The sequence below is a fragment of the Tupaia chinensis genome, unplaced genomic scaffold (assembly GCF_000334495.1).
Source record: "Tupaia chinensis unplaced genomic scaffold, TupChi_1.0 Scaffold000168_1, whole genome shotgun sequence".
Lineage (NCBI taxonomy): Eukaryota > Metazoa > Chordata > Mammalia > Scandentia > Tupaiidae > Tupaia > Tupaia belangeri.
Window position 1 is genome coordinate 2552390 of NW_006159643.1, and position 18433 is coordinate 2570822.

General features: G+C 38.9%; 1 protein-coding gene across 2 annotated transcripts in view; it reads left to right on the forward strand.

Moving 5' to 3' along the window:
• The window catches only part of TBC1D15 (TBC1 domain family member 15), an 80863-nt gene that overhangs the window by 4024 nt on the left and 58406 nt on the right, over positions 1-18433 (forward strand). For both annotated transcript variants that reach the window (XM_006146195.3, XM_006146196.3), the window contains exons 2-3: positions 12665-12763; positions 17085-17159. In XM_006146195.3, coding sequence (XP_006146257.1) covers positions 12665-12763; positions 17085-17159 — 174 coding nt within the window. The remainder of the gene's footprint in view (positions 1-12664; positions 12764-17084; positions 17160-18433) is intronic.

Here is an 18433-nt window from a genome sequence, read left to right on the forward strand (position 1 = left end):
TTTGAGTGTCTCTCTAGGTTTGGAAAGTTTTCTTGCAGGATTTCATGGAATAGATTACCAATGCCCTTATGAGTCTCTTCACCTTCTGGGATATCAGTTATTCAGATGTTTGGACGTTTGATGGTATCTAGTATTTCTCATATATTATTCTCAATTTTTGGGACCATTTTCTCAGTCTTCGTGGTGGATTTTTATAGGCCAGCAATTTTCTCTTCTATGTCTGAGATTCTGTTTTCTGTATAATCTAGTCTGCTTTTAATACTTTAAAGGAAGATTTTGACTTCCTATATTATAGCCTTCATCTCTAACAGTTCCATTTGATTCTTTTGTAAAGTGTGTAATTCCTCTTTTAGATCTTACAAAAATTTCCTCACCTCTTGGAACTCATCAGCTCCTTTCTCCTTTCTCTTCTGTGGTTCATTGTCTCTCTTCTCTTCCATCTCTGTTAGCTTCACCATTATGAATGTTCTTAATTCTTTATCAGACATTTCCATGAGTTACATTGAACTGTCTGTGAATGAAGAGGAGCTATTCTTTTCCCTTGGAGGAGAGGTTTTTCTTGCTTTCCCCTATTTCTTGTGGCCCTGTGGTGATTTCTAGTCATCTGATGGGTAGTTTTCTTCCTAATTCTTGAAGTTTATACTGAACGTTCAGGAGCGAGCAGAGAGAGGCGATCTGGAATCTCTTTGCTGTTCCTTTGTGATTGCTTCATGCAGGAGATTCAGTAGATGTTGAGGAATATGTTTACCCTAATAGTATTTGGATGTTTGGTTATTGTTCCTTAGATCCATCTAGAAACACAGTAAATGAATATTGAGCGGAGAGATGAAATAAAAGAAAAAGAAAAGGAAAAAGAGAGAGAGAAAAAACAACAAAGAAACAGAGGGAAAAAAAGAAGGAAAAAAATTAAAAACTAAAAAAATTATTATTATTTTTTAAAAGCACAAAATAGAAAACCACACGGCATGCTTGCTAGTCACTAGTTCTCAGGAAAGCAAGAGAATACTTTACCTTAAAAAAATTTAAAAAGGAAAAATTAAAAGAAAGAACAAGAAGACAGAAGCAGAGAGAGACAGAGGCAGAGACACAGAGACAGAGAGAGAAAGCTAGAGGAGCTCCCTACCACTCAAGCTTGTGGGCTGGAGGCTGAATTATCAGTATGAGGAATCTTCTCTTTTTTGAGAGGTTTTTGCTATAGAGCACGTGCACTCACCAGGCAGAGAGAGAGAGAGAGAGACAGAAAGCGAGAAATCACCCTCCCAGGGGGGATGGCCATGCTGCAGTCCTTTCTCCTCCATTCTCCTCTCGGGATCTTGGGCATGTGTGTATACACGTCCAGTGTGAGTTTAAGCCACCAGGTCCAGAACTCGAACTGCAGTCAACTACATGGGAGTCCAGTAACATAGCCATTACTCTAACTGCTGGTCCCAGCATTTTTTTTTTTTTTAAGTGATCTGACATCCTTTTTTGGATTATTCACATTCCTTGGTTGTCTTGTCAGTTTTTGCCTTTTTATATTCTGGAGGATGCTGATCTTGACTGTCTTGTTACATATTAGAAGGTTAATCTGCTTAAATTTTCATATGGACTGATCCAGTCTAGAACTTTTCAAGAGGCGATCCTTTTAAACTACATCTCTCTCTCTCTCTATCTCTCTTTGCCTTAAATTGATTTTGAAAGAACCTGAAGTGGTGAAGCAGAGTTTTTTCTTTTTACTCTTTTCTTGCATCCACCACCTTCCAGTCAGACTTTTTTAAAGCTACTGTTACTGATTTATTTTTTTTTTTTTGAGAGAGATTTTAGCTATAGGGTGGGTGCACATGCCAGAGAGACAGAAAGTGAGAAATCACCCATCAAAAGAGATGGCCATGCCACAATTTCTTCTTTTCCATTCTTTTCTTGGGATCTTGGGCAGGCATGCACATGCGCCAGGAGGGAGTTTTAAGCCACCAGGTCCAGAATCGAAATGCTGTTGACTATGTGGGAGTCCAGTGACGTAACCATTATGCCATCTGCTGGTCCCACTACTGTTATTGTTAATAAAGATTTTCAGATTGTCTTAAGATTGTAATGTTTGTATTGATTTAGAAATAGTTGATTTTTTTTTTTTTTGAGAGGTTTTTGCTATAGGGCACGTGCACTATGGCAAACAGACAGAGAGAGACATAGAGACAGAAAGCGAGAAATCACCCACCAGGGGGGTGGTCATGTCGCAATCCCTTCTCCTCCATTCTCCTCTCGGGATCTTGGGCACACACGCACATGTGCCCGGCGTGAGTTGTAAGCCACCGGGTCCGGGACACGAACCGCGGTCAACTACGTGGGAGTCCAGCGACATAGCCATTACGCCAACTGCTGGTTCCCAAAATAGTTGAATGTTGATGCTAGCATGTTCCTGCAAAGAAATTAAGACTATTCACAAGTATACAAGTGATGTAATTATATAAAATAGAAAGAAAAATACATTCGAAGTAGGAAAGGAAGGTGAAACTTAAAAATATTATTAAATAAATTTTGCTTTAGTGAGCTTATAGTTTGGCTATAGGTTTTCTATCACCCAAAGTAAAGAGGGAGACCTAATTGGTGGTCTGAATGACAGGACCCATGGTAAAATAAAACAAGAAGGAAAAACTCAAAAAACTAGTTTTTTTGAAAGTTTTATTGTTTTTGCTACACTGCATGCATGCTCACTGGAGAGACAGAAGGTGAGAATCACTCTTCGAGGGGATGGCCATGCTGCAATCCCTTTTCCATTCTCCTCTTTGGATTTTGGGCACCGGTACCCACCCCATCTAAGTTTTAAGTGTCAGGTCAGGGACTCAGACTGCAGTCAACTATGTGGGAGTCTAGCAACATAATCATTATGCCATCTGCTGGTCCCTCAAAAAACTGGTTTCTAGGGAAACCAGGTAGTTTAGTTTTCTGTATTGTGTAATATAATGGATGTAATTATTCAGCATATTGTGTACTTTTGATAAAAGAAAAAACAATAGACCCTATAATGTTTCTAGTATGTTGATGATTTCAGGCCAGTGGGTAGTTCAGGAGTTTAGTAATATAAATTTAGCCTCATCTGTCAAGGGTACATGTTCATCATCATGTATATAGATGGATTCAGCCCTCCATATGTATTGTTTTTCTTGGCTGAGTTTTTTAAAAAAGAATTATTTTATTTACTTTATTTATTTTAATTTGACCAGAGAGTGACAGAGTGAGGGAGAGAGAGGGAAAGTGAGAAAGCAAGGCATCAGGTTCAGGATTGAAACCGCAGTCAGCCATGTGGGAGTCCAGTGTCCTTAACCACCACAGCACCTGCCGGCCCCTTAGGTGAGTTTTTGAAAGTGGGTTTGAGTGTGATTAGTAACCCTGATTACTTCTTTTTTTAAAATATTTATTCATTTAACTTATTATTAGTTTAAAATTTGCTACAGGGCATATGCACTTACCAGAGAGAGAAGGAGAAAGAAAATGAGAAAGCAAGCTGCCAGGTCTGGAAGTCGAACCATGCTCAACCATGTGGGAGTCTGGTGCCTTAACCACCATTTCACCTGCCAGCCCCCCACTTACTCACCCTTACTAGTTCTCAGAGTTTAGTCTATGTTGCTATATAGTTGTGCTATGTAAGTATAGAACCATATTTTATTTATTTTTTTTAATGTCAGAGGGCATGTGTATAAGAGAGAACAGAGAGATGAGAGAGAAAGTATCCTCTAGTGGGGTCTAGTCACGGTGCAGTCTTTTGTTCTCCATTTCTCTATCCCATCAGGCTCCTAGAAACCTTTGCACTTGGCACTCAAACCTTTGGCATGTGGAATACAGTTTCCTCTGCGTATTGTTTAACTGCTGTGCTAATGGGGCCAATTCCATATTTCCATATGTTCCTTTTTTATTTTTTAAAGAATTATTTATTTAATTTTATTTATTATTATTTTTAATTTGCTATAGGACACGTGCATTCACCAGAAAGAGACAGACAGTGAAAGAGAGAGAAAAGGAAAGTGAGAAAGCAAGCCACCACGTCTGAAACTTGTACTGTGGTCAGCCATGTGAGAATCCAACACCACAACCTCTAAGCTACTGCTGGCCCCAGAACTCTATGTGGAAAAGAACAACATCTTTTTGTCAGTATTTTTTTTTTTTGGAGAGATTTTCACTATAGGGCGCGTGCACTTGCCAGACAGACAGAAAGAGACATAGAGACAGAAAGCGAGAAATCACCCCCCAGGGGGGCTGGTCACACCGCAGTCCCTTCTCCTCCTTTCTCCTCCATTCTCCTCTTGGGATCTTGGGCACACACGCACACGCGCCCAGCGTGAGTTTTAAGCCACCGGGTCTGGGACGCGAACCGTGGTTGACTACATGGGAGTCCAGCGACATAGCCATTAAGCTAACTACTGGTTCCCTTTTTGTCAGTATTGAGGGGAGAAATGTGGATACTCACTATAGAGGCGGTCCTTCTGCTCAAACAGGTGAATCAAATGAATGGCGTTAGTCTGTTATTGTGTTGCTAATAGAAATAACATCCTTGGTGTTTTTATAAAGTAGAAGGAAGTTTATTTTCAAACTCATGATTCTGTTGACTTTATAAAGTTCCAGTCCTTGTCCTACCGCATGGCCATTACAAGCACAAAGTATGACAGGAACATGCAGAGAGAGAGAGAGAGAGAGAGACAGAGTGACAGAGCGTGCGCACGCAAGCGCGAGCGAGCTTGACTGATTTTTCTTTTGTAACAACCTCTGCTGAGAGATAGAACTCATTGGATCTTGTGGGGCATCCTTAATCTACTCATTAGACTGTTGACTCTGTGATGCAGTCACCATGAACCAGTCAGTGCCCACTAGGCCTTACCCTGAGGTACTATGAAGGAGTTATGTTTTCACTTAATAATACCTTTACAGCACAGTCAAGTCCCAGCATGAATTTCTGGGCAACATATTCAAACCGTCACAAATGGAACAAGTTGGATTTACCTATTACAGATGGGGAAAAAGGAGATCCTTTTATTTAGTTATTCAATAAGTATTTATTAAGCACTTAATTTGTTCCAGGCTACATTAGGCATTGGAGATAGATTACTTGGCCCCTGTTTTTTGGAGCTTAAGAGACTTCAGTTCTTTGGAAGGAAAACAGTAATGAAGATCACCTTATCTTTTTTAAAAAAGAAATTCAGAATGAGTTTCAAGTTTTTGAATTAGGTGCTATTATTAATGGATATTTACAGCATAATCTGTAGATTGACTAATCATCGCAAGGTCAGATTCTGAAATCTTTCACTTGTACCTAGTAGGATTCAGGAACATGTAGATATTTAGTGAAGAGGCAAGAGCAAAAAGGTAGAGAAAGGAAGATTAGAGTGAGAAACATGGGCCCACTTATAGCTCTGTTTCAGAGTTACAAAATTCTATGTAGTACACTTTAATTCTACATTTTTCTACACTTGTATTAGAATTTTGCTATATGAAAATAATTTGAGGGAACCAGCAGTTAGCGTAATGGCTATGTCGCTGGACTCCCACGTTGACCGCAGTTCGCGTCCCGGACCTGGTGGCATAGAACTCACGCTGGGCACATGTGCGTGCGTGCCCAAGATCCCGAGAGGAGAATGGAGGAGAAGGGATTGCGGCGTGGCCATCCCCTCTGGGGGGGTGATTTCTCGTGGTTGACTACGTGGGAGTCCAGCGACATAGCCATTACGCTAACTGCTGGTTCCCAGAATTTGTTTTGATGGCATTTTTATTGAGTCTATTTTTGTAGTTTAAAATTGGCCCCATCCACTTTCTTTTAGATGTGCTTAATAGTTCTGTGAAATCCTTGTACATTGGGAAGATAAAGAATGTTCTTAGTATCTGATAGTTTTTCCTGACGAATTTTTCTTTCCTTAGATTAGATCTTGTAACATCGTAGTTACCTACAGTATGCTATGAGTATGTCATCTTTCTTAATTTTTCTGACATTCTTCAGTTTAACAAACATTTGAGTAACTGTTATGTGCTGAGTTCTTTGGATACCATGGTGGTTAAACAGATTTCCCTTTTAAATCCTCCCCCCCCCTCTTAGATTTTTGCTATAGACTGCAGGTGCTCTCCAGAAAGAGACAGAGAGAAAGTGAGAAAGTACCCCCCCCGCAGAGGTGGATAGCCACATCATAGTCTTTTTTCTTCCATTCTCCTCTCTGGAGTTTGGTATGCGCACGTGTGCACGCGGTGTGATCTTCAACCCATGGGGTCTGGGACTTGAACTGTGGTTGGCCATGTGGGAGTCTAGCATCTTAATTGCTATGCCACTTGCTGGCCCCCAGCTGGCTCTCTCTTAAAAAATTCCTTAGTGTGGCCTTAAAAAAACTTTTTAGTAATCTGAACTAGTCTCTTTCTCTCTTTCTCTCTCTCTCTTTTTTTTTTTTTTAGAATTATTTAATTTGCTACAGAGTACATGCTCTCCAGAGAGAGACAGGGGAAAGTGAGAAAGCAAGCCACCAGGTCTGGGACTCAAACCTGGCTATGTAGAAATCCAGCACCTTAACTACCATGTCACTTGCTGGCCCCTGAACTGGTGGTCTCTGTTTTTGTCTCTAAACTATTTAGACTCTACACTGTGATATTTGAGTTTAGTGAACTACTGCTGTTTTTGTAGAATATATACTTTTTGCCAAGAATGTATACCGTTTGCTTCCCTATAGTCTCTTCTATTGATAGTTTAAATTGCCATTCTTCAGTCTCATCCATGGTGAAGAAGGCTGGAATCACTAGGAAGCAGGCAGAAATTCAGATCCCAGTTGATTTGAACATGCTGGATGTGCCTGCACATGCCTGTGATCCTGGCTGGCCAGGGGGAGGGTAATGGTACGGTGAGACCCTGTTGAAAGGTACCCATCTCTTCCTCCCCATATGAAAGAAAGAAATTAAAAAAAAAATTACAATTCTGGAAATAGTAGGTAGAGTAATGGTTATATTGCTGGACTCCCACATAGTTGACCACGATTCTAGTCCTGGGCCTGGCAACTTAAAACTCATGCTAGACATATGTATGTGCATGCCCAAGATCCCAAGAGGAGAATGGAAGAGAAGGGACTGTGGCATGGCCACTCCCCCTGGGGGCGATTTCTTCTTTTCTCTCTCTCTGTCTCTCCGGCAATTGCACATACTCTATAGCAAAAATCTCTCTTAAAAAAATTACTATTCTTCAGGTTTCAACTTATATGCCATTCTAACTAAGTCTCCCTGAGCCTCCTGAATCTGGTTACGGTATCATTTATGTGGCTGACTGTGACAGCTTGTTGGTACTTACATGTTGTAACTGTTTGTTTTCTTGTCCTAATCCCAGTTAGACTGTAAGTGTTCTGAAGTGACTGAATCTTACTTATACCTAGTAGTTTGCTCTGTGCTTGGCACATTGTAGATGTTTATTATATATTTATTGGAAAAAAACAAAACAAAACAAAACATAAGATGTCATCTCACTCAGGATCCTGTGCCTACCTTTATCACATTCTAAAATGACCATTGATTCACTGGTTTACATATCACTGTTAGGTTAGACAGACACTTTTTCTAGTGTGTGTTTTTTTTTCCACTGATAGCATATATTACTAGCTCAATAAATGTGCATACGTGTAAAGAAATTTCTAAATCGGATTAGATGGAATGGGGGTTGGTTGAAGAGTTTTGGCAGACTATTGCCTTTTTTTTTTTTTTAAGGATTTATCAATAGTAGAAGTTATTTGCAGAGATAAGGGATAAAAGAGTGTTTCAGGTGGAGGGAATAGAATATACACAGAAAAATGCACAAGGCTTTCAGTAAACATGTGAGTTCAGAATAGTAAACCAGGGTAGGAAGTTGTATGTGCTGGGGAATATCAGGAGGTGTAGCATCACTATAGAGGTGGTGTAGCATCACTATAGAGGTGGAGGGTGGATTCGAGGATGTTAAACTCAGGCAGGGTGTGATCGGATGCACATTTTATAAAATCAGTTTTGGCAGTGATTACACGTTACTTACACAGATTATTGGAAGTTGACTGCATTGGAGGAAGAGACCAAAATGTTATTTTAGCAATCTAGGCTATGCTAGAAATGGAATCAGTATCAGAGAAGAATGTTTGAGGTATTTAGCATATAGGGGTGAGATAGTGAAAGAGTATTGAGGATAATTTAGGTGGATGAATATCATTCATAGAGTTGGGAATATCAGAAGAAGAGCTAATTTAGACATAATATACTATACTGAGTTCAAGATGTATGTGGTTATTCAAGTGCAGATATCAAGTAGACGTAAATACATTTGGGTATGTAGCTTGTAACAGTATATGTGCTTACACTTGGATTTCCTGGGGATACTTTCTCTAACCAAAAGCTTAAATTATTGTCAAATAATTTAAAATATATGTCAAATGGTTTTTAAAGAAACTGAATTTTTGAATCTGTTTTGGTTTTTAGCTTAGCTTACCAGATTTGCACAGTTGCTAAGGAGGTGGGTTATATATGGTAGGTGTTGGGTGTCCATGTTCAGACAGAAATTTATGACCAGAATCTTACCTTTACAATCATAAGTTTAAAACAGTTAGAATAAATGTTTTCTTGATTCATTATAATTTTGTCTGGAGTTTTTGAAAATAAAGAACATAATAATCATAATTAAATTCAGCCCTACATAAGCGTAGGAACAGTTTAAAAAACTATTAACTACTATATTGTGCAAGTTTCCATACTTTTCAGCTTTTTGTGTAAGGAGGAAGCATGATCTTCAGTTGAATTGCGCAAAAGTATATCTCTTTCAATCTAGAAAGCTGAATATATCTGTTTTCCCACCTCATTTTTGCCTTCTAATGCTAACTATTGCTAAAATGTTTGCTGTGATCCCCAAAGTTCTTTTAATAAGTTGTGTCTGACATAGTTCCTTTGCTAAAGAGAAAACAAAGTCTACAATTTCTGTTGCCATCATTGGGAGTTTTGTAAATGTGCTTACATCCTTGGGCATCTTAGCATATATTTAAGAATAAATGAAAGCTTGGAGAACATGAAACAATTTTATCCCAAATGCCAAGAAAATTCTTTTTTTTTACCCTCCAATTAAAGGGCCTTTACACATCCTTCCTCAGCACCACACTTCCCAAAATTGGGAGGGGCACACTTAGACTATTCTATCTTGTGTAAAGATTTTACTTTATAAAAGAACATTGCCAGGTATATATAGGAAAGGAACTTCATGTTGTGTATCTTTCTGTTGTTCTTCATGGATGTGTGGCACATAATTCCTTAATAAAAGTTGGTTGAATTGAGTTTATACTATCAGTTTAGCACCACCAAGTGGCAAATCTTTGAATGCTGTTGATAGTTTTGCTCCCAAATTAAGTAGCAGTGTGACTTTGAACATTTTTTTGAAGCAGTATCATTTCTTTTCTTTGCTCTTAGTGAAAATATTTCTACTTGTGTATTTATTTTTATATAATGTTTTTACAGTTTAAAGCAGTAGACTTTATGTGTAAATTATTTTTATACAGTTTCATTGAGTTAACAGTTGACAAATAATAGGCTACATGTGTTTACTGTGTGTGTGGTTTAATAACTTTTGACGTGTACACCACAAACCTGTGAACACAATCAAGAAAATGACATTCTTACCACCTCCGAGGTTTCCTTTTGATTCATTATAACCTTTTTCCTCTCATCTATTTATTGGCAACCACTGTTGTTATTATTTTTTTTTTGAGAGGTTTTTGCTATAGGGCGTGTGTGCTTGCCAGAAAGACAGAGAGAGAGAGACAGAAAGTAAGAAATCAGCCCCCAGGGGAGATGGCCACACCACAATCCCTTCTTCTCCATTCTTGAATCTCTTGGGATCTTGGGCACGCACGCACATGCACCCGGCTTGATTTTAAGCCACCAGGACCAGGACTTGAACCATTGTTGGCTACATTGGAGTCCAGCGACAGCTATTATGCTAACTGCTGGTCCCATGTTCTGCTTATTATTATAGGTTAGATTGCATTTTCTGGAATTTTATATAAATTGAATTTATATGGTATGTGCTATATTTTTGGTCTGGCTTCCTTCATTCGGGCCTCATTTTTTTAACTAGAGGGGACATATGCTCGTCAGACACAGAGAGAGAGGGAGAGGAGAAAGCACTCCCTAAGGGGAATGGTCACACTATATTCTCTTCATTTCCATCTCTCCCTCCTTTCAGGATTTTGGACATGAATACATATTATGTTTTATTTTGTTTATTGTAACTGCCAGTCTGGGACTTGAACCACGAAGAATTTGGCTGCTTTAACCACCATGCTACAGGCCAGCCACAGAATAATTACTTTAAGATTCATGTTGTGTGTATTATTCATTTGTTCTTTTTTCTTGCCAAGTAATATTCTGTTGTATAGGTATGCATTTTGTCATCTGATTATCTGTTGATATACTTTTGGTTATTTTCACTTTGGCTGTTACAAATAAAGGTGCTGCTCTGAAGCTTAGTATACAAGTCTCTGGGTGAACACATGCTTTCATTTTCTTAGGCAAACGCCTGGAAATGGAACGGCTGCATCATATATGTTAGTTGTATGTTTAGCATTTTAAAACACAGTGTCCTATAGCAAAAATCTCTCTATCAAAAAAAAAAAGAGATTGGTATTTGGAAACAAAGTGCTGTTCAGTTAAAACTTACCACAGTTAATTTATATTTGAAAGAAATTGTGTAGTGGTGCAACTAGTATATTTTTCTTTTTTTGTTATACATTATAAGACTTAATAAGGTTTAGTGGCTGATAAAAAAAATAAGAAATTTATATCATTCTATCTGCCATTTCTGGCAGAATTATCAATTTATATCCGTTAGCATCATACCCTCAAAAGTAGAAAGTCAAACATAACTGCTTTCTAAAGACAGTACACATGTGGTTTGCATTTGTGAATTTTTGGAAATGTGATTTGTCCCACAAAAAGTGCTAGAGCATTTACACAGAACACAGGATAAGTGCAACTTTGAATTTTTGCAGGATGTATGCTACTTTAACTTAGATATATTCTCAGCTAAATTCTTGGGACACTCAGCTTTTTCTTAAATGAAAATGAGTCTGAGACTCAAACCCTGGCTGGTCATGTAGGAGTCCAGTTATATAAGTGCTATTTCATCTGCTGGCCCAATACAGTTTTAATTTCTAACATTGTGGCCGTGGACTGTAAGGCTTAATTTTAATCAGAAATTAACAATTAATTCTGTCTTGTATTCCCATAGGACTTTTTTCACGATCTTATTTTAACTGTCTTCCTGTACTTACAGTCTTCTTTTTTTTTCCCCATGTGTTTACTTATGGAGGCATTCAGTAAATATTTGCCAAATAGAATTAATAGTTGCTGGAAGTCTTCCTCATCACCACTCTTTTTTTTTTTTTTTTGAGAGATTTTCACTGTAGGGCGCGTGCGCTCGCCAGACAGACAGAGAGAGACATAGAGACAGAAAGCGAGAAATCACCCCCCAGGGGGGATGGTCACCCCGCAATCCCTTCTCCTCCATTCTCCTCTCGGGATCTTGGGCACGCACGCACACGCGCCCGGCGTGAGTTTTAAGCCACCGGGTCCGGGACGTGAACCGCGGTCGACTACGTGGGAGTCCAGCGACATAGCCATTACGCTAACTGCTGGTTCCCATCATCACCACTCTTTAAAATGCCCTTATTATGGGCCAGTCAGGGATGTGGTGATTAAATGGCTGACTCCTGCATGGCCAACTGTGGTTTGATTCTTGGACCTTGTGGCTTAAAATACATGCTGGGCACATGTGTGTGAGTGCCTAAAATCTCAAGAGAAGAATGGAGAAAGAATTGTGGCATGGTCATCCTCCTTGGGGTGAGGGGAGGAGTGGTATCTTACTTTCTCTCTCTCCCCTTCTGTCTCTCTCTGGAAAGGACATGTGCCCTGTAGCCAAAGTACAAACAAAAAGCAAATCTTCACATTATTCCCCAGATTTCTATGCCATTGTGTTACCAGAACACACCAAAATGATCTTATAGTAAAAAAGTGCTATTGTAGGAATAGCTAGAAAACATTGAGCCATTGTCTTTTATCTGTTATTATACTTGAATATTTTCAAGACCATTTTCAGTTTGAACCCAATATTTTCCTTAATGTTTTTTAAAATATCAATTCTAAGTAGAATTTATTGGGTTATTGGGAAAGTCATGATGCATTTTTGAGTAGAAAAACATTGAAAAATACTTAATGACTTTGCTGATGATCTAGTATATATTGAGGCACATTGCAGTTAATCCGACATAATTGTTTATGAAGAAGATCAACACTGTGGTTATATCACTAATTTGAAAAACAAACTTTCATAAATAACTAGGCTGGGTTTGGTCCAGCCCTGTAGTGCAGTGGTTAAGTGCTGTGCATTGGTGGTGGACCCCATATGGCTGATTCCGATCCTGACCCAGTGGCTTGACAAACATGCTGGGTATGCATACATGTGTGCCAAAGTCCTTATGAGATGGAGGAAGGGGGATTGTGTTGTGACCTCCCCCTAGTGGGAGGTACTTTCTTTCTCTCCCCTCTCCTGTCTCCGGTCAGTGCATATACCCTCTGGCATTAGAAAATATATTAATATTTTTTTTAACAAATGTTGAAATGGTACTGAACAAAAATGGTGTGATTAATCTTACTTTTGTTGTTCCAGATTATATATGAACAGGAAGGAGTGTATATTCATTCATCTTGTGGAAAGACCAATGACCAAGACAGCTTGATCTCAGGAATATTATGTGTCTTAGAAAAGGTAAGTTTCTAGTAAATGATTTTATTTAATAGTTTATGATAATGGCATCACTAGAGGATACTATGAACGACTGTATGCCAACAAACAAGAGAACATGGAGGAGATGGACAAATCTCTGGATGCATATAATCTACCAAGATTTATTTATTTATTCATTCATTTATTTTAATTTGACTGGAGAGGGACAGAGTGAGAGAGAGAGAGGGAGGGAAGGAGGAAGAGAAAGTGAGAAAGCAAGCCACCAGGTCCAGAACTCGAACCATGGTTGGCCATGTGTGAATCCAGTGACTTTAACCCCCACACCACCTGCTGGTCCCTAATCTACCAGGAGTGAATCAGGAGGATATAGAAAGCCTGAGTAGACCTATAACAAGCCAGGAGATTGAATCAATAATAAATAACCTCCTGAAAAGAAAAGCCCAGGTCCTGATGGCTTCACTTCTGAATTTAAAGACGAGTTAACCACCATTCTACCCAAATTATTTCTAAAGGTCCAAAAGAAAGGAAACCTCCCAAATTCATTTTATGTAGCCTCCGTCATCCTCATTTCCCCAAAAAAGATAAAGACGTGACAATAAAGGAAAACTACAGACCAATATCTCTGATGAATATAGATGCAAAAATTCTCAGCAAGAAACTAGCAAATCGTATCCAGCAAAACATATAAAAAAGATTATTCATCATGACCAGGTAGGCTTTATTCCAGGGATGCAAACGTGGTTCAACATACACAAGACCATAAAGATAATACACCATATTAACAGAAAGAAAGATAAAAACTTTATGATCATTTAAATCAATGCCGAGAAAGCATTCGACAAAATACAGCATCCCTTCATCTTAGCAAGATTGGTATAGAAGGTCATTTCTTGGCACAATAAAAGACATTCATGAAAAACCTATAGCTAACATTATACCGAATGGGGAAAGGTAAAAACTTTTCCACTGAAAACTGGTACTAGACAAGGCTGCCCACTTTCTCTACTCCTTTTCGATATAGTGCTGGAAGTCTTAGCTAATGCAGTCAGAAAAGAGAATAATATAGAAGGCATTCAAATAGGTAAAGAAGAGTTGAAAATATCTTTATTTGTATATGACATGATGGTATACTTAGAAGACCCAAAGGTTTCTATGCAAAAACTTCCTGAAGTAATAAATAAATACAGTAAAGTGTCAATATACAAAATCAGCATCCAAAAATCCATAGCATTTCTATATATGAACAAGTTGACTGATGTAGAACTGAAGAAAGGAATCCCATTTACTAAAACCACAAAATGTATAAGACACATAGGGATAAACTAACTGAGGAAGTCAAAAACCTTTACAAAGAAAACTGAAAATCTTTAAAAAGATATTGAAAAGGACACAAAAAATGGAAGGACATCCCGTGTTCCAGGATTGGAAAAATTAATATTATCAAAATGGCAGTTCTACCCAAATTGATTTACATATTTAACACAATTCCAATCAAATTACCAGAGACATTCTTCACAGATCTAGAAAAGACAATAATAGAATTTGTCTGCAATTATGAAAGACCTTGTATTGCTAAAGCAATCCTGCACAAGAATAGTGGAGTGGGTGACATCTCACTCGCTGACCCCAAACTTTACCATAAAGCTAGGATAATCAAAACAGCATGGTATTGGCAGAAAGTCAAACAGGTAGACCAATGGAATAGGATAGAGACCCCAGAAATAAACCCTAAAACATACAGCCAACTGATTTTTGACAAAGGATACCAGTCAGTCCAGTGGGAAAGGAAAACCTCTTCAGCAAATGGTGCTGGAAAAACTGGGTATCCACCTGCAGAAATATGAAACTGGATCCCTATCTTTTACCATTAACAGAAATCAACTCAAAATGGATCAAAGATCTGAACCTAAGACCTCAACCTATAAAACTACTGGTGGAAAATACTGGGGAAGCTCTGGGAGACATTAGTTTTGGCAAAGCTTCTTAAATCAGACTCCCAAAGCATAGGCAATAATCCCCCAAATAGACAAGTGGGACTATATCAGATTAAAAAGTTTCTGCACAGCAGAGGACACAGTAATTAGTGTGAGTCAACAACCCTTAGAATGAGAGAATATTTTTATAAACTATGCCCCAGGTAAGGGACTGATAGCCAGAATACACAGGTAAGTCAAGTGGCTTACCTGAAAAAAGATAATCAACCCAATCAAAAGCTGAGAGAATGAGCTGAAAAAACAACTCTCTGAGGAAGACACATGTCCAGCCAAAAAGCATATGAGGAAGTGCTCAACATCCCTCATCATAAGGGAGATGGAGATTAAAACCACAATGAGATACCACCTAATCCCGTCAGAATAACAAAGATGTTTTCTTTTTGAAGAGGTTTTTGTTATAGGGCGTGTACGCTTGTCAGACAGACAGAGACAGACAGAGACAGAAGGCTAGAAATCACTCCCCAGGGGGGGTGGCCACGCCGCAGTCTCTTTTCCTCCATTCTCCTCTCGGGATCTTGGGCATGCACACATACGCACCTGGTGTAAGTTTAAGCCACTGGGTCTGGGATGTGAACTGCGGTCGACTACATGGGAGTCCAGCGACATATTCATTGCGCTAACTGCTGGTCCCAAAGATTGAAAAAACAAAAAAATGGTAAGTGTTGGCGGGGGTCATGGTGAAAGGAGAACTCTTCTACACTGTTGATGGGAATGTAAATTGATCCAGCTACTGTGGAAAAACAATGTGGAGGTTCTTCAAAGACCTATGAATAGAACTACCATATGATTGAGCAGTCCCACTCCTGGGTATCTACCCAAAGATCAGGAGAATGCTTAGTCATAAAACTGCTTACACCTTAGTGTTTATTGTGGCATTATTCACAATTGCTAAGATATGGAACCAACTCAAATGTCCACAAACAGATGAATGGATTGGAAAAGTATGGCACATATACTCCAGGGAATACTACTCAGCCATAAAAAAGAAGACCCTGGAATTTGATAGAAAGTGTCAAATATAGATGATTTATTGCTGAGTGAAGCATGCCAGGGTATGAAAGAAAGATACCATATTTCTCCACTTATGTATATCAACTGTCCACATGGTAGAGACTGAAAGACTGGAAGACATAAAAGTGGTGAAAAGAGTTATGGACACTGGACTGGAGACAGTTTGGAAGGAGGGTAGGAAAAGGTAAGATTATAGGCAAGGAAATCAGAGAGAAAAATTAGGCAGGACATTTGTGGGACACAGAAATGTGTTTCTTACCTGTTGATATTGTGTATAGTATTCTGGACTGGTCTGAGATATATTTCATGTTGGTTAAATTCTCTTTACAAGTGAGATGGTGTATAGTGATTGAATGTTTAAAACAAGTAATAAAAATTTTAAAAAGCTTGATAGTGGTTTATCTTTGGGGCATTCAGAAAGTTTATATTTGTTTCTCTTTTTTATAAATTTTATTTCTTTTATGAGAGAGAGACAAGCATCCTCAATAGGATTTTTACACTTCTGTTCACCCCCAGTTTCAGCTGTCCTGGATCACGGGCAAGCATGCATATGCAGTGTGCTTAGGGGAATCCTGGGATCATAGAATTTTTCTGGAATCATTAAAAGACCTCGAATTGCCAAAGCAACCCTGCAAGAGATGAGTGGAGTGGGCAGCATATAACTCCCTGACCCCAAATATATTACAAAGCTGTGGTAATCAAAACAGCTTGGTATTGGAACAAACATAGATATGTGAACCAAGGCATATTTTTCAAGCTGCCAAGTCTGGGACTCTTACTGCACAGTCCACCACATGTGATCTAGCTACCTGAACCTCTGTGCCGTAGGCTGACTCATTTAATTTTTTTTTAAAAGTTGTTGTTGTTGTTTTTTTTTTTTAATGAGAGTGAGAGAGAGAGAGAAAGACAAGCAACCCTCAACAGGGTTATACACTGCAATATTCTCCTGCAGCTTTCCCAGGCAGTCAGGATCATAGGCAAACATACCCAGTATGCATAGGTGACAGGGTACCAAACCTATGATCTTCCATGTGGATCTAGCTTCACTTGAGCAATATGTTGATGCTGTGACTTGGCCCTGAAGTTTTTATTTTATTTCTTTCATGAGACAGAGAAAATGGATCTGTGTGTGTGAGAGAGAAATATATAGAGAGATAGGCACCCACTACATACTTTCAGAACACTGTGATCCCCTTCTCCAGCCCCTCAGTGAATTAGGATATCTCATGTGTGTGCATGCCTAGGGGATTAAAATTTTGAGTTCAGGGAGTGACAAAATAAGTGATTAAGAATATACATTTTTGCTGAATACTAAATATAATTTACCATTTCTCTAGGATGCGGAAGTAATAGTGGATTGGAGACCATTGGATGATGCGTTGGATTCTTCTAGTATTCTCTGTGCTAGAAAGGTATTGAAGAAAAAAATGTATGACAGAGTGAATGCCGTTTTTCCTTAAAACATTTATTTATTATTTATTTATTTGTTGTGATTTCCAAGCCTCTGGGTCTGGGACTCTCAATTGTGGTTGGCCATGTGGTAATCCTGTGCCTATCCACCATGCCACCTGCTGGTTAGTGAATGACATTTTCAGTAATTTTATTGAGAGATAAGTCATATACCATAAAACTTGTTTTTCTTAAAGAGTTAGTTTTTTTATTTTTATTTTTATTTTTATTTTTTGCCTTAGCGCATGTGTGTGCCAGAGAGAGAGTAATAAGAGACAGTGAGAGGGAACTGAGAAATCACCCTCTGGGGGAGGATGGCCATGCTGTAATCTCTCCTCCATTCTCCTCCTGGGATCTTGGGCATGCTTGTGCATGCGCTTGGCGTGAATTTCAAGCCCCTGGGTATGGGTTCTAAGCTGCCAGTCCAGACTCCAACCATGGTTGGCCATGTGGGGAGTCCAGCAATGTAACCGCTGTGCCATCTGCTGCCCCCCCTCCCTTAAACTTATCCCTTAAAATATACTATTCAGTGGCTTTGAACTTACTCAGAGAATCATACAGTCATCACTGATATCCAATTGTAGGACATTTTCATCACCCACCAAAAAGAAACTCTACCTATTGATTTTAATCTCTTTGGATAGTTCATTTCCATACATAGTCCATTTCCCCTCAGGGCCTTTTTCCACCCCCTTGTATCATTTGAACTCTTATCTTGTGTGTGAGCAGTTACCTTTGATTTTGGTGATTTTTGTATTGTGTTTATATTAACAGCAGATGCAAAAAAGTGATCATGTTTTCTAAATGTGGGTGTAATGGGCCTTTTTTTTTTTTTTTTTTTTTTTTTGAGAGGTTTTTTTTGCTATAGGGCGCATGTACTCGCCAGACAGACAGAGACAGAGAGACAGAAAGTGAGAAATCACCCCCCAGGGGGATGGTCACGCCGCAATCCCTTCTCCTCCATTCTTTTCTCGGGATCTTGGGCATGCACGCACACGCGCCCGGTGTGAGTTTTAAGCCACCAGGTCCGGGATGCGAACTGTGCTCGACTATGTGGGAGTCCAGCGACATAGTCATTACACTAACTGCTGGTTCCCAAATGGCACTTTTTTTTAAGAATTTTTTTTTTTTGCCTAGTTTTATTCCCCGTGTATATATATATATATATACACACACACACACACACACACGCGCACACACATACATTTGCATATGTGTGTATATATATATATATATT